This window comes from Stereum hirsutum (genome assembly GCF_000264905.1).
Source record: "Stereum hirsutum FP-91666 SS1 unplaced genomic scaffold STEHIscaffold_13, whole genome shotgun sequence".
NCBI lineage: Eukaryota > Fungi > Basidiomycota > Agaricomycetes > Russulales > Stereaceae > Stereum > Stereum hirsutum.
Window position 1 is genome coordinate 100,182 of NW_006763143.1, and position 20,894 is coordinate 121,075.

Sequence of the window (20,894 nt, forward strand, 5' to 3'; positions counted from 1 at the left end):
GTTTCATTTACATACACGGACCTCACAAGCATGTAAGTATCTTACACTGCGCTTGCAATACTGTCCGTCCTGTGCCGCACTATCGCTGTTTTACAAGAAGCACGAGAAAATATACAGGGTATGTAACTTGTGGTCTCGTACCGTTAGCTTTGTTGACCGCCACAATTTAAAATGCCCTGACCTCTCTGGCCTTCATCTCTTGCGCGCTCCAACTTCAACGTAGCACACCAACTCGCTCTCAAGAATGCCCTAGCGATCTGATTCGATGCACACTTATCCGCGAGGCGATACTCGCACTCTTCTCCGGACCCAATGCCGAGAGGTTGAAGACTCTCGTAATAGTTTTTGTTGATTTGAAGCAGGTGAAGGAGGTAGGAAAGGTGTTTCTCAAATAGGGCGGGCGTTTGCGAACAGGGAGGAGTGATCGGATTTGTCGATTATTTAATAATGCAGGACCGTGAGTCTTCGTTCCGTCCTGGATTGTGGTTGTACCGGTCCCACTGAACGATGATGATATCTGTGATTCAGGCTGGTGAGATCGTTGGATCAGAACAAGCATACGAATGCCCGTTTCCTTCAAGACCAAGGGGATCTCCCCACCTTTTCAAGGTATAACAATGCGCCCGTCCACTAATTTTTCGACGATGTTATAAAGTTACCTCCGAGTCGCCTCTATGCTCTTCGATCTCGAACTTCTCCCCTGCTGAAGAGGACTGCAGCTGCCCGTCCTGGTCCCCATGTCGTCAAAGTAAGTGCATATCTGTGTCATTCGCTCCTGTCCTGGCCTCGTTGAGCTGACCTGGCTCATACTCTTATTCGAGGTTGTTCACCTCGACCATCTACTTTTTCTTCCCTAGAGTCGTCAGGTTCGACTTGCTCGACTCTTTCACCCAAGAAATTGGAGGAGCGATCGGCTCCAATCTGTCGCAGGCTGAGTACGGTAAATGCCCTTCCTCCACCCTCCCGCGCTGCTCGTACTCGCTCTTCTCTGTGTTTACCCTCTTGTCAACGTGATTTACGATTTTACAGTCGTTGCATTCGTCTTCGATTGGGTCTCTGATCAATATGGAATTCACGCAGGAGCTCCAGAGCGAGGGTGGCCCATGCGATTTCGATCTTTTACCAGCCTGGGCGTGTTAAGACGCGCACCCGTACGTTCAATTTTACCCCATAATTCATCGATTCTTCTCGTGCCTGTACCTGCAGCTATTATGAGGCCATAATCTCGTAGGCGGTAGCACCGTTTCATTGACCGATGTTACTGCCAGATGTCTTTGGGTTCTGATCCCGGCCGGGATTCTAGGATACCACCGTATGAAAACCCACAGTATGGCGTATGCATCGGCGATATACAGTACCCACTCTTTACCCTCTTAGATCCTTGCGTTATTCTTGGGCGGGGCTCGCTAACTCGTGTACACTAGCCCTCAAAATCACGCAACATCTACATCCACAGTACCTCCTAATTCACTGAACAAATGACGATCCTCACATCGCAAGACACATTAATCGACGTGGTCGGTCAAAAATAAGCACTCCTCCGCAGGTGCACCCATGCCACTCCAAGTGCGTTTACTTCTCTATGCGCCGATATCTGCTCTACATGCTGGAATGAGCAGAATGTAGACGGTGCGTGTATCTAAATCAGATCGTCAGCCTGTTTTCTGGTGAGTAGACGAGGAATGTCCGATACCAGCAGTAAAGAGCCGTTCCGATCGGCGTTGTGCCTCCGTTCTCGATATGCCTCGAAGTAATCCTATCTTGCCCTCGTACGAGATGATCAATACACACAGGTCGAGGACACGTTCATGTCATCCGAAGGGGGAAGTGTCCATTAGGACAGAAATTTACCGCACACTGGCAATCGTACTACCAACGGCGAACCGAAAGTTTACGCGAGCGTCACCATTCTACATGGTGCTGAAACGGTTTATGGAGAAACTACGATTGCAAAGCGGCGGAAAATGCGGAAAGAGGGACGAGCCTCACATTTTTCTCGTGCCTCGCAGTTCTGGCACGCGCCACTTCCGGGGCAGTAGTAGCCTTGGCTTCGTTTAGAGTTGGGGTTCAAGGATTGTCCGAACACTCTTTCCGCCGGCTATGTTTGACAGTTCGGCGCACAGGGATGATCTTGACGAATAAACACGTCGGCTTATGCAGAAGATGGGGACAGTATGAAGAAACTATATCAAGCCTTTGTCATAGTATCCTCAGAATTATCTCCGTCGATGACAGACTCGGACGCGTACGGTTGACGACACTGATTCGACCTGTCGAGCAGTCTAGTTATGCCCACCGGCGAGCGGGCACCTGTCAGATGTCTGTCAGAGCAAGCTTCAATCGTCCCTGCTCGTCTCTGCTCGTCTGCATTCTAGTTCACGGCTGGTGGGAGGAGCACCTTTAGCCCAGTTTTGCTTCGTTTATGCGCCCGTTTGCGTTGGGTCTCCACATTTATGCCCGATTTAATTCCTCAAACTGGGTTTTCTATGTCTTGTCAGAAAGATCTCGCCGCGAAATCTCAGAGGTCCTGAGCAGCTATAATTAATTAAATCCGACACAATCTGGACTGCACAGCTCCGAGTCTCCTCTGCTATCTCCTTTTTGAGCGGTTATTCCTCGTTCTACTCACATTTGTTCCCAGGCAATAGGGTAACGCGACCCAATATCTCCAATATTGGGAGGACTTCGACAGAATCTGTCATTTTAGCGCTAAATGTCGACTTAGCTCTCGCGAAAATGGTGCTTGGGGGAGAGTTGTCGGGGTAGGCTGATCGTGAGAGCTCGAAAGGTGACCTGATCAGTGTCGTCGACCGTACTCATTCCCGCTGTCAGTGGTACCATCATTCAGCGTTGAAACGTTGACTGATGCTAAAGCACCGTTCACGGCGGCTTTTTGATCCCAGAAAAGTGTTGTTAATTTGAGGTACGGTACACCTGTCAGCACGAAACGACGAAGGATAGAGGACAGAGTCGCAAGTTTCGGAGTGCTTGAAGCGGTCAGCGATGGGAAACGCAAAGGCGACTCGGCCGCTGTAGGTCCTGCTACTCGCAACTTCGTGCTCCGTGAGGCTCCGTGCTCACTCGCATAGCAGTTCAATCTGCCATTTTGAGGCGACAGGTGTGTACCTTTCCTCCAATTAAAAATGCTTTTCTGCGTTGAAAAAAACACCGTGAACGGTGCTAATGACTAGGGAATATCTGCGTCGCGAGGCCGTCAGTAGAAGTATATATTCAAATAAAGTCGCGTTCCAAGGCACTAGTCTTGTTCCAGTTGGAGCAGCTTTTTAAGCTCGAAGAGTGTCTCTACAAAAGTTTCCGGAGCAATTCAATTGAGTTGACGGAACCCATTCCAGCTGTCTAGATGGTACATACCATAATGTGGTTTGAGGGTACCTTTCATTCGGCGTGAGGATGTCCGTGTGGGGTCATGCGGTGTTAACCGCCCCGCTCAAAGTTCCGACTAACATAGTAGTTCAAAGGCAGCTACACGTAGAGGAGAGCCTCTGGGCTTTAAATATGACTTCTCTCCTTCCATCTATTGCCATTCCTTCTTCCCACAACAATTATCTCTCCTCAAAGACAAAGCGAAATCAGCTCATCATGTCCCAGTCCCATTCGGCTTATATTGAGAATGTACCGTTCGGAGAAGTGCCCTACGACATTGAAGTCAGGCTTTTATTCAGGAAACATACGCTGAAGGAAGCGGAACGGGTAAGCATTGTGTACTTTATCCCACCGGATAACCTCTCATCATCTCATTTGTTGCAGGTACCCATTGTCACCCTCAGTGTCCCCGAAATCTACCCTATTCCGGAAGTTGTCGATGCTCCCAAGATTACTAATGTCAGCGTCCCTGCTTCACTGCTAGTATTAACGACTATCCCTCACCTTATTCACGGCAGGTCACTGCTGCCCATCACGAGCAGCGCTCCAACGAGATCATGGGTCACCATAATACCACCGTCGATCCTCCCTCTGTCAGTCCGCTGCTTCACTGCTACGGACAACCATCCCTGACTTCATTCGTTGCAGGTACCCATTGTCGCCCTCAGTGTCCCCGAAATCTCTCCTATTCCGGAAGTTGTTGATGCTCTCAAGATCACTAATGTCAGTGTCCCTGCTTCACCGCTAGTATTACTATAACGACTATTCCTCACCTTATTCACTGCAGGTCATTGCTCCCCATCACGAGCAAAGCTCCAACGATATCATGGATTACTACAGTTCCATCATCGATCCTCCCACTGTCAGTCCGCTGCTTCACTGCTACGGACAACCATCCCTGACTTCATTCGTTGCAGGAAATCGATGCCAGTCACTTCCATAATCCGTCTAATGTCAGTGTTGGCCAGCTCGAAACCAGATGTGTAAGCCTCCGTCTTCATTGCTGTGAATAATCATTTCTCACCTCACCATTACAGTCCAGCTGCTCCGGTCATTCTTCTGCTACGGACGTTTACAGTGCGACCGAAACTGTCGTGACCGGTAGCAATGCAATCTCCTACACCATGGATCAAAGCCAGAAGGTTAATTTTATTGGTTTTCATCTCTATTGTCGTAAGTAACCATTTCTCACTTCGTCGGTTACAGACTGCCAGAGGGACCGAAAAGGTCATTCGTCCGGGCGTTGTGGATCTGGATACGGTGCGGAGGAATCATGGTGGCGATGTGGTATTCGTCTTTAATCCTTCTCGGGCCCCCATCGTAGTCTGCGTTGTTGATGATGAGGGCACACACTTACTAGCCAAGGACAAGAGCGCTGTTCCCGTGGTGTGAGGAAACTGGAGGTGCTTGTGCAGTGGCAGAAACGAAGGGCGACTGTTTTGAACTTATAAATATATGCATATGGTACAGTAGGAATAGATTGCGAGTCTGAATTGTGATAGAAAAGTAAAGAACAACAAAATCGACTCAGCCACTGGATATGACAGACAGTTAAGAGAGAGAACATCAACTGGTCAAGTTACGAATATTCACCGACGAGTGACCATTTTAGGGGGGGAGCGAGTGACCAACGACTGTAATAGCACGCGGCGAAGTGAAAAACATAGCCCATATCCCAGCGCCACAGTCAAGATGAGTTGAAGCTATACAGGAAACATTGGACATGACCTAGCATAGTGAATCTCAAGAAGGTTTCGCGCAAGGGCAACGATTACTTAGGGACTCTGCCTACGCCACATGCAGCTGTGGCCCACCTCACGAACGACAAAGTCAAAAACCATTCGTATCAAAGCTCCTACATTCTTCGTACAAAATTCATATTTCACCTCATCCATACGCATCTCCCATAGCATTCCCGCAGCCGGCAGTGATTCTAGGCTAAACAGCCGCGATAACCACGATCTCGACCAACGCGTCCCTCGGGAGCCTCGCGACCTCAACGGCGGAGCCCTCACCGATCTCTGCATCCACACCGGGCTCTACGCCGAGGCTTTCGACCTACACGCGTCCACGTCCGCCCTCGCGCTCAAATATCCGGAGGTCGAGGTCGTAAGGGACGTAAAGTCTAAGGCTGAAGTGGATTGCGCGATTAAGGGGTTGGTGTGCAGTTTGGTTGGGGTGTTGGGAGAAAGGGGCGTGAAGCATCTGGGACTGTGGAAGGCTGTGGGCATATTGAGGCGGATGGGCATTTTTGGACATGGGTGAGAAGGAGAGGGTGGAGAGAAAGAGTTGGCGGTGCCGTTTTTGAGTGGGAGGGGCCGGGGGGGGGGGGGGGGGTTTGGAGGATGCGTTGGATGACGTTCGGGCTAGACTAGATATGGAGGGTGAGGGTGAGGATGGGAAGGAAGGCTGGGTGCGGTATTTGAAGAAATATGTCGATGCGTGGCGGGAGGGCCTACATGATATCATCACACAACTCTCGACTATAATATCTTCCTCACTCCTTCCCCTTCCACCTCCTTTCCGCCTTCCACCGCCTCGTCGTTTATTCTCACCCTCCTCCCCCAATTCACGCCCCACATCCTGCAAGCTTACCTCCTCCCCACCCTCCATCTCTCCCTCCCGCACATCGCACACGATGCTTCAGCACTCACGAGCATGTTGGAGTTCGGAGTTCGAACGTACAACGCGTTTTCGGTAATTCCCGGCAAGTCTTTTGTGCGGACGCAACTTTCCCTCATTCACTCGTCTATCGGTGTCTGAGGATAAGCAACATCTATCTACTTTACTGTCTACTGTACTTATTCTTCCTGTAGTGTGTTCTACCCTACAGGTTCTAACAGAACATCCTGAGCCAGCTGACGTATTGCGCAACGTCCTTCGCCCGCTTCGGGCTTGATTTTCAGGGTGTGCTGGGCCTGATATTCGAGGATTTTGTGGGGGGGAACGTCGAGTCTGCGCTGAAGAGCGCGACGGATACGTTTGTGCGGGTCGTGGAGAGGGAGACTCGGCTGTGGAGGACGAACGATGTGAATGCGAATGAGAAGGAGAAGGGGAGGAGGTTGCCGAGCGAATGGTTAATCTCAACAAGTCCCCTAGGGTTCGTACAACTCCCGCCTTCCGCCTCGCCCAACATCCTAGAGGGAACACCGGCACACATCCACCCGCGCTCACGGTCTTCGTGAACGCGATGTTGACGACGTTTAATTCGTTGCGATTATTGGCGCCGGTTGTGTTAGGGCCGGGATGGAGGATGATGAATTGGCGAGGAGTGGGTGGAGATCCGAGTGAAGAAACGGAAGCAGAGACGGAGACGGAGAAGGAAAGGGAGGAAAACGACAGGGAGGGATTGATGCTTAGAAGGGTAGGCGAGGTTTCGGTACACGTCGTCGTTCCCTTTTTGAGGCGGATTCCTTTGGCTTCCGTCTTACCTTCGGACGCAATGGATAAGGAGAGTGCGGACGGGGATGGGCGTGGGTGAGCATATTGAACAGTAATCCTAACATAAATTATCTGTTTGCGCTGATAGGCTTCCTTCGTCAGTACCCTTGGCTTGGAATGATTTCGCAGCTCTCTTATGAGTGACTTTGTCCCCGACCGTGCTCTGGCAACAGATTGACGAGTCTTGTCAGAATGTCTCGTTGGACGCCTGCGCAGGCAACTTCATCTTTGCCACAGGTTTCCATTCTACGGGGTTCAATTTTTATAATCTCCAGAATGTTCCTTCATGACGCCTTGTACGTTTTCCCTTTCTTCATAACTTAGTCTCATACATGCCTCGCCGTACGCGTCAGTGTGACGGTGCTTGTAATTCCGAGGCTTATGTCCTGTTTGCGCTGATAGGCTCTCTTCGTTCCTCTTATTAACTTGGAAATAGTATGTCTTCTGAGTGCATTCGTCTCCGACCGATTTCGCTGGAAACAAAGTGATGTGTCGTGTCAGCGCCTGCGCAGACCGGCAAATTTCCGTCAAAGGGTTTCCATTCTACGGGGCTCAATTTTTTTGAATCTTCATAATTTCCTTTGTAGCCCCTGGTACGTCTTTTCCTTCCCTTTCAGAGTCTCAGAATCTCCTCACCCGCATCGTCGTATCACACTACAACTCTCTTGGGATCCTTTGCTTTCCTGCCTGAACAGAGCGTGAACGGCACCGTATGCTCCAGACTACGCGTCAGTGTACTCCATCTTTTACCCCTTATCCGTTGCATGATGCTGATGGTAGCGCCCTTGTCTCTTCCATCCTCCCTCCTACTTCTTTCGCCACCTTTGTTCCCATCGACACCTTCCGAGTATACGACATTTCCATTCCCGAATCGTCTGCCGCCGCATTCGTATATCTACATCAAGCCGAGGGGCCTTCTGCGACTTGGCACCCGACATGCGAGGAACATGCCCAGAGGCATACTATTACGCCCTCCGTTGCTGGAGCTCGACATGTGGGGATACTCGCTATTTACATAACCATATTCATCTTCGCCTGCCACCCACGCTCAGCGAGTCTGCGCTTTCCTCCCCTCACCCCGCGCCTCTCGTCCTTGCTACCTTGCGCCGTTCTGGTTGGCCTCGTTGATTTTTCATTTGTTTTGCTTGCCCATACATGACTGCAAACGCAGACGTACGGCAGACTGTGGGGGCAGTACTCTTGGGATGTCTGATCTCGTGCGCGTAAGTCGATATGTTTTTGTCTTTGTGAAGCATCCGCTTACTACTCTACATATGCAATACTCCTCTAGACTCTCTGGGGTTGTGGCCATCCAATCATTCTTTTATTTTCGGTTTTATCGTAAGGACCCGGCTGCGGTGAAAGCTTTGGTTCGTTTCGCCCTTATTTATATATTTCTGCGTACTGCTCTGCTTACTACTTTACCTTGCTGTGCATAGGTGATATTAATCTGGTACGTTCACAGTTTCTTCGGTCGTGTTCTTTGAGACGATAAACTGATATGCGTCACTGACTCATACTAGGGTTCTTGATGCCATTCACACCGTCTTGGCCTGCCATGGCGTATGGACGTGTCTCATCCTCAACTTCGGAGACCCAGCTATGGTCGACTACATACCCATGTACGCCTTTCCTCTGACTGTTTCTTCTTCTCTTCGTCATAGATCTCATATGTTCCGTCACCCTGCCAGGTCCATCGGAGTGAGCACCACACAATAGTCTGGCACGGGAGAGCACGAGTTCTGACTTGAGCAAATAATAGCTTACGGTCGCATTCACGGCTATCGTCACGTTCTTGGTGCAGGTGTGCGTATGCTTCTCACAGATTCATTCCTCGCGGTCTCGGTTTCGGTTGTTCTGATGGACTTGTGCGTAGGTTCTTTGCTTGGAGATTATTCAGGTGTTAGTCCCTCCTTTCGTCGTTGCGACTTTTGTCTGCAAAAATCTGAATTTCATGGGCGGCAGTGAGCAAGAGAAATTATTGGATATCAGCTCCTGTGGTCCGTCACCCCATTTATTCTCTCTCGTCTCCGATTTGACTGAGGGGTGGTTTGCGTCTGAAAGGTCCTCTTGGCTACCACTCGTCTCGGTGAGTTTGCTCTTCATTGTCGTGACTGACTACATCAAGTTATAATGGTTGATTTGATGCCGCTTTATTTTTCTGTTGTGATATTGCAGTTTCTGCTCTAGGTGAGTTTCTTTCGAGAATTGGCCGGCGTTTTTTTATTGGGCTGATCGACCATGGTGATTTATTGTGCGCTGCTGATTGTGATGGTGCTCTTTGCAAAAGTATCTACACATGATATGTGAGTCTCAGATTCGCCTTGGTTGATGTTCTAGGATTACTGACTGCCTGGTATATACAGGATCCGATGGAAGAGCTTCGACACATTCGTCGATCATCTAGCGGTGTGTTTCTTTCATGTTTCTCCCACCCAACCTCAATCGAACTGAATTCTGTCCCATCGCGATGTCCTCGACCATAGTGGTGTTTCACGCTCGGCCTCTCCCTCTCCTCGGCTACGGACATCATCATCACGCTCTCGATGTGTTTCTACCTCCAGACGAGCAGGACCGGGTTCCAGACGTAAGTGTTCCATGCTACGTTGGTGGGACGATAATCTAATGAAGATGGCGGTATCGATACTTTAGATTGGACCATATCATCAATATGATCATGATCTACACCGTCAACAATGGAGCGATCACCTGGTAAGACCGTCGTTTTTTGTGCTCAACTCCCGCAATCGACATACTCATACCTGTGTGTTTGATGAATGTAGCGTCGCGACCGTGCTTTCCCTCATCTTCGTACATACCATGCCCAATAGCGTATAGTATCCTCAGTCTGACTGGCCTCGTATCCATTTCCATCTCGAATGTGTGCAGTGGCTCAAAATGCCGTATAATCGCATTTTCTTCGGGATGCACTTCAGCATCACAAAGCGTAAGTTCATCGTCTCCCAATCACCCGTATATTCATCGACGACTCTGACTATCCGAACCGGACTCACCAGTCTACGCTTTATCCCTCCTCTCAACGTACGTCGTCTCAAAGCCTACAGCCTCCCTGCCACTTTCCAGAAGTCGAAACCTAACACTGCTCGATATGCTAGGCTCAACACACGGAAGTCCGTCCTAGCCTCGTCCACAAACACAAGCGCAGGCCGCGCCAGCGGCGGCCGAGGGGCCAACAAAGATGGAATTGCACTCTCCGTGCGATTCCCTGCGAGCCCCGGATCTCCAAGGACGCCCAACAGTGCATCTCATGTTCGTATTCTTACTACACAGTATTGCTATATCCCCGAACTATTTACTCAGACGAACGTTGCTATAATAGGGCCAGTTCAGTTCGCTGCATTCCCCGGTCGAAAGTAATCATTATCCGATGGATGCGTCCATGAACGGTGCGATATCGGTAGCTGTCAATGTCGAGAAGACGGTTCAGTATGATTACGACGGGGAGCCTGATACACTGGCAGAGGCAACCACGAAGGATATACAAGTTGTGGCGGCGGATGGTCGAGGGGATATAGGTGCCGTGCCTATTTTGGAGAACGTTCCGAATCCGCGGTCGGGGTTGATGAGGGGGGTGAGGATGGGTGAGGTGTGAAAGTGTGAGGTTTGTATATATGTGTGTATCTACCCCGAAGGCTTGGACTTGGGGTCAATCTTGAGGCTCTGCGTTTTGGGCGTTGTTATCGTTTTGCTGTCACAGTCTGCTCTGATGATACCTTGTATGCGTACTCAATTAACACTGTCACTTGCCTGCATATATTTCGTACGAGGTCCTATGCTCCGCGATCTTGACCAAGAGTCCAAAGCTTATTCTGGTATAACGTCCAGCACATCAATACAAAGAAAATTTCACCACCCAAGTCCGTCAATGATTCCACTCCATAAAACCTGCAAAACTGAAGCAACGAGAACTCCACCGCCTCAAAACTTATTCATCCGCCTCGGAACCGCACTCCCCGGTGTCCTCGCACCCTCTCTATCCCTCTCCCTCCCCCCACCAGGCGTCCTCGCACCCTCCCTCTCCCTCTCCCTCTCTCTGTCCCTATCCCTCCCAGACGCACTCCCAGGCCGATCCCTACTCCTCGGCGGAACAGGCACCGGCCCCGCACCAGCTCCCATCGTCGCCACAGAACCAGCCATACTCGGCGCCGGACTCCTCGACGGCCTCCCATTCCCGTTCCCGTTCCCGTTCGCATTGGTATCTTGTGAAGTCGCACGTACCGGCGTAGGAGATAACGGAATCGGCGGTACAGGTGGAGGAATCTTCGGGGATCCGAGTCCTTCCCTCTCGCGTTCTCTTTCGCGTCTCCTGTGAGAAGAGGAGGACGCGGCGGGGGAGTTGGAGCGCGAGTGGGGCGTGGGTGTAGGTGTTGTGCTGGGTGAGGGGGGTGTACGTGTGGATGTGGAAGATGAGGTGCTACTGCTGTTGGAGGCGGAGGTGAAGGAGGCCATGGAGGCGAGGGCGTGTGTGGGGCGGGGACTGCGTGGGGTTGGGGAGCGTGGGGTAGATGAGGAGGAGGATGTCGGGAGGGGTGGTTGGGCGAAGAGGGATTGTTGGGCTTGAGATGCGGATGCGGATGAGGGTGTGGGAGAGCGGACGGGTGGGGTTGGGGTGGATGGGGGTATAGGTGCTGTGATGGTTGGGGCCGTGGATGACTTCTTCGCGGAGGAGGAGGTGGTGGTGTTGGAAGAGTTTGCGAGTTGGGCTTTGGAGTCGGGTTTGGCTTTGGGGTCACGGACGAGGAGCTCGTTGAGCAGGAATCGGAAGTCGAGACCGTATTCTTGTAGGAGCTGATGTGGTATGTTTGATGAAAGTCGTAGTGCTATTGTGAGAGATGAAGGGCTTACCTTGCGGCTCTGCGCATACGTGATCTTGAGCGCTTCGTCGATCGTCTTCTGATCCACGTCAGAACTATAGACCTGTTTCCTAAACATCTCCGCATACGTCTCCATCTCGCCCTTCGCCCACTCAATGAAGCCTTCACATTCCAGTTCGTATCAGCGCTCATCGTAATCGTAGAAAAACGGAAAACTTACAGCTCGCGACCTCATTCTCCTTATAACTCGCCAAGAACCAATCCGCCGTATGTTTCACCGCCGTAAACACCACCGTCGCCAAATCATGCACATACATCCCCACATGTCCCTCAAACCTCAACATCCTCACCAACCTCCTAACGACCTCCCTCCTCGCCCTCAAAAACGCCACCCTCGCCTCCGCGCCCTTCCCCAACCTCACCAACAGCCCAATCAGATGCACGACCTTCGTCTTGCCGTTGCCCGGGTCCGACAGCGCTTCGAGCAAGGCGGTGGTGAGCGAGGAGGTTAAGGCGGGGAGCTTGGTGGAGAGGGAGGGAGTGATGGAGAGTTTGGCTTGGCCTTGTTCGACGAGGGAGACGGCGGAGTCGTAAGAGCGGAGAGCGATGGAGACGGTGAGGTCATCACAGAAATCGGAGACCCAGCGCATGTCGCGGTCGTGTTTTTCTTTGGCGCCTTCGCCCATGCCGGCGCGACGGGCGAGGTCTGCCATCCAGTCTGGACCGTCGGCGGCGAAAGCGAGGGAGCTGCGCTGTAAATATACGGAGAGTTATTGGGTGGCTTTGAGGCGGAATGGGGGGAATTACTGACGTCGCCTGCGAAGAGGGTCTTGCGCTGCTCATGCTCGCCCTCTCGCTCTTTCCGCCTCTTGGCTGCCAGTTCTTCCGCGACGTGTCGTAGTTGTGACAATAGACTCTTCTTATCCGCGGATGACTCTGTCCGGTACACACTGACCTCCTTGACATGTTTGATCTTGAATACGTTCGTCATAGCTGCCACTCCCATCAGATATCCGTCTACTCACCACGCATGAGGGATTATCACTCACTAGCCGTATCCTTCGTATCCAACACCAACATCTCATTCAACGCCCAACACCTTTCCGCCACCAACCTCTCCCCTCCATCCTGTCCCCCTCCCCCACCCCCACCTCCCCCACCCGCATCCCTCCTCTTCCTTCTCCTCGCCACCAACACCGCGTCATCCAACACCACGAACCGCACGCCTCCTACGGCTTTATATGTCGCGGCATTGAGTGCTTGGGCGTCCATTTCGCAGATGACGTGTCGGCCGGGGGTGGTGGGTACGAATTTTGTGGATCCTTCGATTTGGGTGTGGAGGGATTGCATTTGGGAGGCGTAGAGGACGCGGAGGTCGGCGACGGAGGAGCGGACGTTGCGCCGGCGGTCTGGTGGCGGAGGATGACGGTGATGAGGAGGAGGAGAGATGAATGGGTGGTTAATGAAAGAGGAAAAGGGAAAAGAGGAAGGAACGGACCTGCGACGGAGTTGGATTCGTCGATGTGGAGGAGGGAGGGCATGCTTTTCCATTCGGCGAGGGACTCTTTCAGTTCGAGCATTTCGTTCTCCAGGTTTGAGATCTCTTTCGAGATGAGTACGAATTCGGCGTAACTAGAGCATGCCATATAAGTATACGATCGAAACGCGAGTGCACAAAGACTCACTTCTTGAATACGTTCCTCTGCAGATCTTGGGCCACACCGTCTTTCGAAGCTTGTAATGAAGACTGCATGGACTTCAACTCCGCTTCAGTCGCGTTGGACATCTTCACTTTCAGAACTAGACAACGGAGTGGTCAGGATAACCACCGACAGAGCAATAGAGAAACACACAAGCATCCGGGTCAAACTCCTCCACATCTAACAACTTATTCTCCGCCGCCCTAATCTCCTCCAAACTCGGCCCTCTATCCTTAACGACCTCCTCCTCCTCCTCTTCCTCATCAATCGTATCTCTCCCCCTATCCCTCCTCGCAGGGGCCTGCCCGCCCGATGGCCGCAGCCCGATAGGTATGGACGGGACGCTCGGTACGGCGGCTACGTTCGTCGGACCAGAGATGTCCGCATATCGCATCGACATGCGTTTCTTGATCTTGTCGTCCACTCTCGATTTGCGCGCATCTTTGGGTTTGGAGGTGGGGGGTCTGCCGTTTGGAGCGCCTGTTGGGGTTCGGGAGGATTGTTTCGAGAGTTTGGATTTGGAGCGGTTGACGGAGGCTTTCCGGGTTCGTAGGGACTCCATGCTCGACTACGATGAATATACACGAACTAGTCGGTGATGTGAAGTAAAGCAACCACTGGAAAGAGTTATGGACCGAAGACGTTTGTGGGATGGAGATGATGGACGTTGTGCTGTGGCAACAGGCCGGCGCGGACGTCGTCTGGGGGTCTCCGATAAGATAAGATAAGATCGAATGACTACGCCTCCTCAACATGAATTTCTTTCTTTCATGCCGACCGCCACAAACGGATGCTAACGCTCTCTGCACTCGCTCTCCGTCGCCCTCCATCTTGTACACTCACTCGTCTACGACATTTCTCACTCACTATGTCGCGTCGCTCAGCATCCCCACTAGACGTCCGCCATGCTAAACGTCCTAGACTCGACGGGGAGGGACGAGGATTGACCCCGGAGGATTATAAGCATGGCATTATGCTCGCACCCATGGTTCGTTCGGGCGCACGTACGTCTCATCTGATCGACGTCCTCGATATACGTCTTACTGTTCTTCTTGCTGGAAATAGTCCCAACCCGACTTTTCGCGCTCAAACACGGCGCAAAACTAGTCTGGGGTCCCGAAATCGTCGATAAAGCCATCCTCCACGCAAAACGCGTCGTAGACCGTACGCTCCCTCTCCCTCTCCCTCTCCTCCTCCTCCCCTCCCTATCACTCTCCAAACTCACCCACCTCATTGATACACAGCAACAACCGGCGTAATCTCCTACGAAGGCAAATCCAAAGCCATGTTCACCTGCCACCCCCTCGAAAAGCCCTTCCTAATCTACCAAATCGGCTCCTCCACCCCCTCTCTCGCCGTCCAAGCCGCCCGCGTCGTCATGCAAGACGTATCCGGGATCGACCTCAACTGCGGCTGTCCGAAGCCTTTCTCGACGCACAGCGGGATGGGCGCCGCGCTGCTTTCGACGCCGGATTTGTTGTGCGATATTTTGACCGCGTTGAGGAGGGAGATGCCGGCGGAAATTAGTGTAAGTTGTAAGATCAGACTGTTGGGCACGAAGGAGGAGACGTTGGAGCTTGTGAGGAGGATCGTGGGCACGGGTGTGAATTGCTTGACGATCCACTGTCGAACGCGGAGTATGCGGAATAAGGAGCGGGCGTTACAGGAGCGGTTGAGAGAGGTCGTGGAGTTCGTGAGGAACGAGTTGAAGAGCGATGTTGCGATTGTGGAGAATGGGGATTGTGTGGGGTATGAAGACGCGAGACGGATATTGGCACTGACGGGCGCGGATTCGACGATGATCGCGACCGCGGCGGAGTCGAATCCTACGGTGTTTGCGAAGGAACCACTATTCGATTTGGAGCACACGCTCGTGCCGGATTACCTCCGTATGGTATGCTTCTCTCCTTTCCTCCATCATTTATTCCTTCTCTTTGTTTCATAGCGATGTTATTGACAAAGCCCCCATCACGAACAGTGCAAATACCTCGGCAACCACTGGTCCTCCACAAAATGGTGTCTCGCCCAATTCAAATCCCCGCGCTCCCCCAACTCGTCATACACGAAATCGCAGGCCCTCACCATCCGCAACGCCCTCAGCAAAGCGAAATCATACGACGACCCGAACGCGATCGAGATTGTTGGGGGAATATGGAACGGGAAGGAGGTGTGGGATGAGTTGGAGAAGGTGGTGAGGAGTCGAACGAGCAACGGGGATGAGGGCGATGGGTTGAGAGTGGATGTTTGGCCGGCGGAGGAGATGGCGAGCATGGAGGAGGAGAGCGGAGATGGTGGGGCGGTAGTAAAGGTAGATGGTGTGGAAGCTCATGACCTGGAGAAAGCCGAGGAGCGACAAATCGAATCGAAGAAAGAAACCTACCCATCCGTCGACTCCGAACGCTCACAACAACACTCCGACCCCATCGCCCCACCCCAAGACCCAGACCCCGCCACACCCCTTCCCTCCACGCCCCTTCCATTGCCCAACTCCAACTCCAACTCCGCGACAAACTCCCCCGACGCAAACACAGTCTACATAACCCCCCAAGACTATCGCGGCAACCCGAACCCAGAAAACATATACGACGCACCGGGCGTGCCGGGCTCGATGGATATATCGAAGCGGTTGAGGATCGTTCCTGCGCTTGTGGAGGGTAGGGATGTGGATTTGGACACGCCGACGCCGAGTCAGAAGGGGTGAGATGTGGGGATGGCATGGCATAGCACGGGATGGGACGTCGTTTGTTCGTTTTTGTTTCTTTGTGGTGTTGGTGGTGGTATTGCGGGCTGATATTTGCATTCTGTTTCGACGTTCGAAAGAGCCCTGCTGGCACACCTGTCGCTTTTCGCAGCAGCGGACCCAACTCTCCTAACCCTAGGCCCTGGAACACGGATTCAGTGGTTTGGCTTCCATCTTGTTGTGCTACCATAGACCCGTCTCGAACTCTTGTTTTTTCCCGCACGCGACACTCAGACCCTGCATATGTTTGCGAGCCCGATGTAATGTTAGGCATTGTGTCCGCACCAGGTCAAGGTTTCTCGGTTGTATCTTTATTTTGGGGTTCATGGCGTAGGGATGCGCTACCCATGGCTGCCTGATCTAGTTCTCGTCGTGTTGATCCTACATCGCAGGCAATCACGGAACAACCACAGTCCGTTTTCGCCGACTAGGTCTCAGATTTCCTGTCGGTTACACAAGCGAGTCGTGGAAACGTTGATGCTCAGGTTCTGCGACATTTGGTGCGATGCTCTCAGTATACCACAGGCTCTAGCGTCGGTTTTCCCTCGTCCGACGAGTTTGTGCAGAGCGCTGATGAGTCTCCTATCACGGTCCAGCGTCGCGTGTAGCAGTTTTAAGAGGATTCAGAAAATGTAGAGAGGGCGCGTTGAAAGTAGTGGAGCCGTTCCGCAAGATCGTATAAGCTTTCGCGAACATGGCAGATGCTTCTTGTGGAGTGGTACGCCGAGTCAGAAGGCAGTGGAAGCCTGATGCAGTCAGTTTCGTTTGTCCTTTCGCAACTGGTGCTGCTCCTCTGTATCTTGCTGTTTTTTTTTTTTTTTTGGATGACTTCACTCCATCTCTTCCATCTCATCTTAGATTCTACAGACCTGCCTATCCTTCGCTTAATAGATAATACGGGCTGTCCCTGCAGACGATCATGATCTGACTACGCATTTCTACTATAGACCTTGCGACCCTGATGATGATTTTTTGGGTCCACTGTACGAAACGGTACCCCTCAAAGAGGAGACGAAGCAAAATGAGGTACGTATCCCCAGAAATGTTATTTTTGGCGCTACTATTCCCCTACAGAGAAAATTATCGGGGAGTCACAATGTGATTCGAAACCGCTGTATCGATACTCAAGAGCTACGGTGAACAAACAACCTGTAAGTAAACGGAGATTGATGAAAACAATCTCTCTGTCCGCGAAAGTCCGTTTCACACTGTCTACAAGCAGTCCATCAAATACACCGCGGGAGCTAGGCCCTCGGCAGCTGTGAAATGGACTGACTAAGCTCCATGCATATGCAGCAAGGTGTCGTCTGCAGTGGAATCCCAAAGTCTGACACTGCCTGCGACTACGTAGCAGGCGTGCAAGTAGCATTTCCTCGAGGTGATACTAGTAGCGTGCGAATCCCTACCTCACAGCATATGAAACATTGAAACCTCGTCGGGCTGGCTTAGGCGGCTGCGCGAGGTGGAGCTTCACCAAAAAAACAGATGCGGTAAGACACAACGACGCGGCGACGGGAAACCATGAAGTGGGGTTAGGGCCCATATTTGAACTCAGACGCCCGGAGTGTAAAGTGAGGGCACTTGTGTCTTGACGTTTAGGCTTCGCTCGCGGGGACTGTGCTGCTCAATATCTCAATCCTTCTTGGTCTTTACTCATAATCAGATCGTCTCAGTCATGTCCTCTACGCGACCTGACATCCCTCTCACACTTCGAATGCGGACGGTGGGGTCTCTCAGGCATCCGATGCTGTTCAAGAACTACAGGTCATCGCGTACGACCCAATCACCGTGGATGGCCACAAACGATTAGATCGGGCAGTTATGGAATCTGAAATCCTCACATATATGCTCGATAACCAGATAATTATACCCGGGCAGAGTCTTACTGCCGAGAGTCCCAAGTACGTCTTGTGCTCAATATGCAAAACCGGCGTACAAGAGGGCCTGTTGGATCTCGCTGTCGGGGCTGCTCAAAGGCTGTTAGCGCAGTATCCTGAGCTAGGGGAGATGGTGGGTAGGGCGTGGGTCAATGGTGCCGGTTTTAAGGATATACGGTGCCTGAGTAGTGCTTCGACCCGAGTGATCATCGTCGACATTACTAACACAATCGCAGGGCTTCTCAGGTCGAACATACCTGACGACATTTTCAACCTTCAAGGTAATCAAGGCGAAACACTTTATGAGGCGAGTGTAAAGGGTACGTCTCGTTACTTCTCCTGTCTGTACTGTAACCTGATTGCTTCATAATACACCGTTTATTCTCATAGCCACGGAGGACTCTTGGAACTATGAGTTTATAGGTTCCGCCCATGTGGCTCTGAAAGCCCATATTATGTACCATCGGGAAACGATCACCAATCCGTATGCGCCTTACTGCGCCATCGTTCAATCGACCGGAACAGGAAAGTCGAAAGTAGTGGACGAGTTCAGCAAGACTCATTTCGTCATACCAGTGAATCTTAGAAAGCCTGGAGCTGGAGGTATGCATGCCCGAACTTCGTCACTTGTAATATCGTATTGATTACACTGTGCTTCAGGCTTTCCTCCTTCAGACGAAGAGGTTCACAGATTTCTTAACGTCGGCTTCCTTATGACTCTCCCGCCACCCTATGTATGGATTCGGATGAACACCTTCATATTCGCACTGTTAGAGGAATGTGAGAAGGTTATCGACGAGGCCATGAACCATCGAGCGGTTGGTCATACCTGGCTCCGCTCCGAAGGTGCTGCCTGGTTCCGGAAGATGATGACCCAAGGCCAAACGATGCACAGTCAAGGCCAATATCGCGTAAACTTTTACAATAAGGTCGTCCGACGGGCTACAGAGGTGATTGAAGACCACTCTCACCTAAATATATGCTGATATATTGACTTGTAGCTGTACGGTGACGTCATTTCTTCACCACTGATCTCTGGGTCGTCCACCACGACGGCATCCACCACGGTACCCCAGCCCACCGAACCGAGTAGGAGAGGCCCATCCCCAGATATAACAAGATTCGCCAGCCCAGGTGAATCACTCCTGACATCGCCTTTCGTACTTTCGTCTGATCACTCGCATGTCGACAGGGGATTCTTCGGTCGTAGACAAAAGCAAATCCCTGATCAGTCGCTGGAACTATCGGCAATCGAAGACTCAAAAGGAACCGGTCGTCTACTTGGCCTTCGACGAAGCCCATTTTCTGACCACACCAGACGAGCAAGCGGCGGGTCCTAAAGTCGCATCTCCGTTCTCCCATCTTCGAAAGATTTTACGGTCCTTCAGAGACTTGCCTCTCTTTGCCATGTTCCTCTCTACAACGGGCAAGATCACCCAATTTAATACACCAAAGGAGGACGACGATTCCACTCGATTACAGGATGGAACACTGGTGGTGATTCCTCCATTTTTCGCTCTCGGCTGGGATCAGCGCGCTGCTCCCCTGGATGTACCAATGACTCTGACCTACGTCTCCGCTCTACCCTATAAGGCTAGACTCGGCCGTCCTCTGTGAGTATCTCCTTGTCACATCTCACTCATCCATCGTACTTATGACGTCGTCAGCTTCGCTTCTCGGTACGCATCAGGGGAATTGCTTCACGGACAGGAGCGCAAACAGCTTCACGAACATCTTGCCGAATTCGCGGCACAAAAGCTTATCAGACGCAACCTTTCCTACTGGTCCTCTAGCCTCAACCTCGACCAGGAACTGGCCTGTCTATCTGCTCGCATTCCCGTAGAGTTTATGTCCTCCGTCCATACTCCGTCGACCAAAGCCGAAAAGGATCAGATCGCCAATCACATGCGTATTTGCCTGTCTGTGGACCCGTCTTTCCGCAAATTCACGTCGCTCAACCCTTCGGAACCTATAGTTTCGGAGGGCGCCTATCTCCTCATGACCGACAGCAGAACGAAGTTCCACGCTCCCTTGGCTTTTTCTCGCGTTCTGACTGGCTTTTCCATCTACCAGGGAGATCGGGGCGAGTTTGTGGCCCTGCTTGCCATCATCATGGCCCGGGACCGCGTCGTCAAAACGCAGGGTGTACTTGATGGCGTCTTTGGCGTTGTTCCGTTCATGAACGCGCTCATTGCGAGGCCAGCCAGGCCAACCGATCGTTTTGCGGATGTTCTGGCAATGAAGCCGTCCGTTTACCAAAACCCCAACGACAAGGAGACCTGCTTTGAAAACGCGTTCGCCGACGTTCATCTTCATTTCAACCACGTCGTGAAGCGGCAGGTTCAGAAAGTCAATATGGGCGTCTTTCGGGGCTTGATTGCGCGATGCGCGGCGTTCATGGGTGCCAATGGTCAAGCAGGTTTCGACATAGGGGTCCCTACGGTACGAGGTATAGGTATCGTGAACGACGAGACACAGGGAATGGCTCTTTTACAGATCAAGAACGATCCCCGTTTCACCGAAGAAGTTGTTCCAGAACTTTTCGACAGAATGGATCCCGTCACTCTAAAACTCATCGACACTGACACGACCCTCAAAACGCCGATCATCCGGATCGTCTTCGCTTTGGCAGCCAACACTCCCGCTGTTCGCTGTGTTGAGACTCGAAAACAGGCCAACTTCACGTCCTATGACATTTGGGTCGCGGGTCTCAGCCCAGACGTGCTTGCCGTTATTGATATGAAGGATCAAGCGATCTGGGATGAACTGCTTTCTGCGTCGAAAGGATGGGAAAACATGTATAAGCACCCGGACCCGACCACGCATAAGCTAATGCAAAACATGGCGCCCATGCTCGGCGATACGGCCGAGTTTTGGAAATTTGGACTGCCAAAGGCTGAAGTCGGTCCAAATTGAG

At 51.9% G+C, this 20,894-nt stretch overlaps 5 protein-coding genes across 5 annotated transcripts; 4 read left to right on the forward strand and 1 right to left on the reverse strand.

Moving 5' to 3' along the window:
• Positions 1 to 5,761: 5,761 nt before the first annotated feature.
• On the forward strand, positions 5,762 to 7,754 carry STEHIDRAFT_148807 (uncharacterized protein; the record flags this gene model as incomplete). Its single annotated transcript, XM_007307287.1, has 8 exons — positions 5,762 to 5,927; positions 5,975 to 6,050; positions 6,239 to 6,397; positions 6,432 to 6,861; positions 6,928 to 7,121; positions 7,228 to 7,418; positions 7,521 to 7,553; positions 7,731 to 7,754. The coding sequence occupies 4 exons, from the start codon at positions 5,762 to 5,764 to the stop codon at positions 6,463 to 6,465; spliced, it is 435 nt and encodes a 144-aa protein (XP_007307349.1). The 3' UTR covers positions 6,466 to 6,861; positions 6,928 to 7,121; positions 7,228 to 7,418; positions 7,521 to 7,553; positions 7,731 to 7,754.
• Positions 7,755 to 7,980: 226 nt separating this feature from the next.
• STEHIDRAFT_159793 (uncharacterized protein) lies at positions 7,981 to 10,438 on the forward strand (the record flags this gene model as incomplete). The annotated part of the gene is made up of 16 exons (XM_007307288.1): positions 7,981 to 8,048; positions 8,117 to 8,195; positions 8,265 to 8,278; positions 8,349 to 8,447; positions 8,517 to 8,526; positions 8,588 to 8,629; positions 8,702 to 8,789; positions 9,116 to 9,131; positions 9,192 to 9,234; positions 9,312 to 9,412; positions 9,478 to 9,537; positions 9,609 to 9,636; positions 9,715 to 9,772; positions 9,843 to 9,867; positions 9,942 to 10,095; positions 10,166 to 10,438. The coding sequence occupies 16 exons, from the start codon at positions 7,981 to 7,983 to the stop codon at positions 10,436 to 10,438; spliced, it is 1,158 nt and encodes a 385-aa protein (XP_007307350.1).
• A 217-nt stretch (positions 10,439 to 10,655) lies between these two features.
• STEHIDRAFT_141049 (uncharacterized protein) lies at positions 10,656 to 14,004 on the reverse strand. Its single transcript, XM_007307289.1, has 8 exons — positions 13,514 to 14,004; positions 13,346 to 13,460; positions 13,159 to 13,292; positions 12,710 to 13,069; positions 12,472 to 12,653; positions 11,881 to 12,412; positions 11,692 to 11,822; positions 10,656 to 11,634 (listed from the first exon to the last, which is right to left on the reverse strand). The coding sequence occupies exons 1-8, from the start codon at positions 13,920 to 13,922 to the stop codon at positions 10,765 to 10,767; spliced, it is 2,733 nt and encodes a 910-aa protein (XP_007307351.1). The 5' UTR covers positions 13,923 to 14,004; the 3' UTR covers positions 10,656 to 10,764.
• Positions 14,005 to 14,228: 224 nt separating this feature from the next.
• STEHIDRAFT_159795 (FMN-linked oxidoreductase) lies at positions 14,229 to 16,061 on the forward strand (the record flags this gene model as incomplete). The annotated part of the gene is made up of 4 exons (XM_007307290.1): positions 14,229 to 14,364; positions 14,426 to 14,524; positions 14,605 to 15,254; positions 15,339 to 16,061. 4 exons carry the CDS (start codon positions 14,229 to 14,231, stop codon positions 16,059 to 16,061), a joined length of 1,608 nt encoding a protein of 535 aa, XP_007307352.1.
• Positions 16,062 to 17,921: 1,860 nt separating this feature from the next.
• STEHIDRAFT_170538 (uncharacterized protein) lies at positions 17,922 to 20,893 on the forward strand (the record flags this gene model as incomplete). The annotated part of the gene is made up of 6 exons (XM_007307291.1): positions 17,922 to 18,297; positions 18,368 to 18,580; positions 18,638 to 18,927; positions 18,979 to 19,111; positions 19,170 to 19,590; positions 19,645 to 20,893. 6 exons carry the CDS (start codon positions 17,922 to 17,924, stop codon positions 20,891 to 20,893), a joined length of 2,682 nt encoding a protein of 893 aa, XP_007307353.1.
• Position 20,894: the final 1 nt, after the last annotated feature.

What these genes read in the sequence shown, in the direction of transcription:
- STEHIDRAFT_141049 (XM_007307289.1), bottom strand. Translation starts at nt 13,922, where the DNA reads ATGGAGTCCCTACGAACCCGGAAAGCCTCCGTCAACCGCTCCAAATCC. An exon ending in CAGAGGAACGTATTCAAGAA is followed by an intron (nt 13,293 to 13,345) that starts GTGAGTCTTTGT and finishes GGCATGCTCTAG; the next exon opens with TTACGCCGAATTCGTACTCA. An exon ending in GGATACGAAGGATACGGCTA is followed by an intron (nt 12,654 to 12,709) that starts GTGAGTGATAAT and finishes TGGGAGTGGCAG; the next exon opens with CTATGACGAACGTATTCAAG.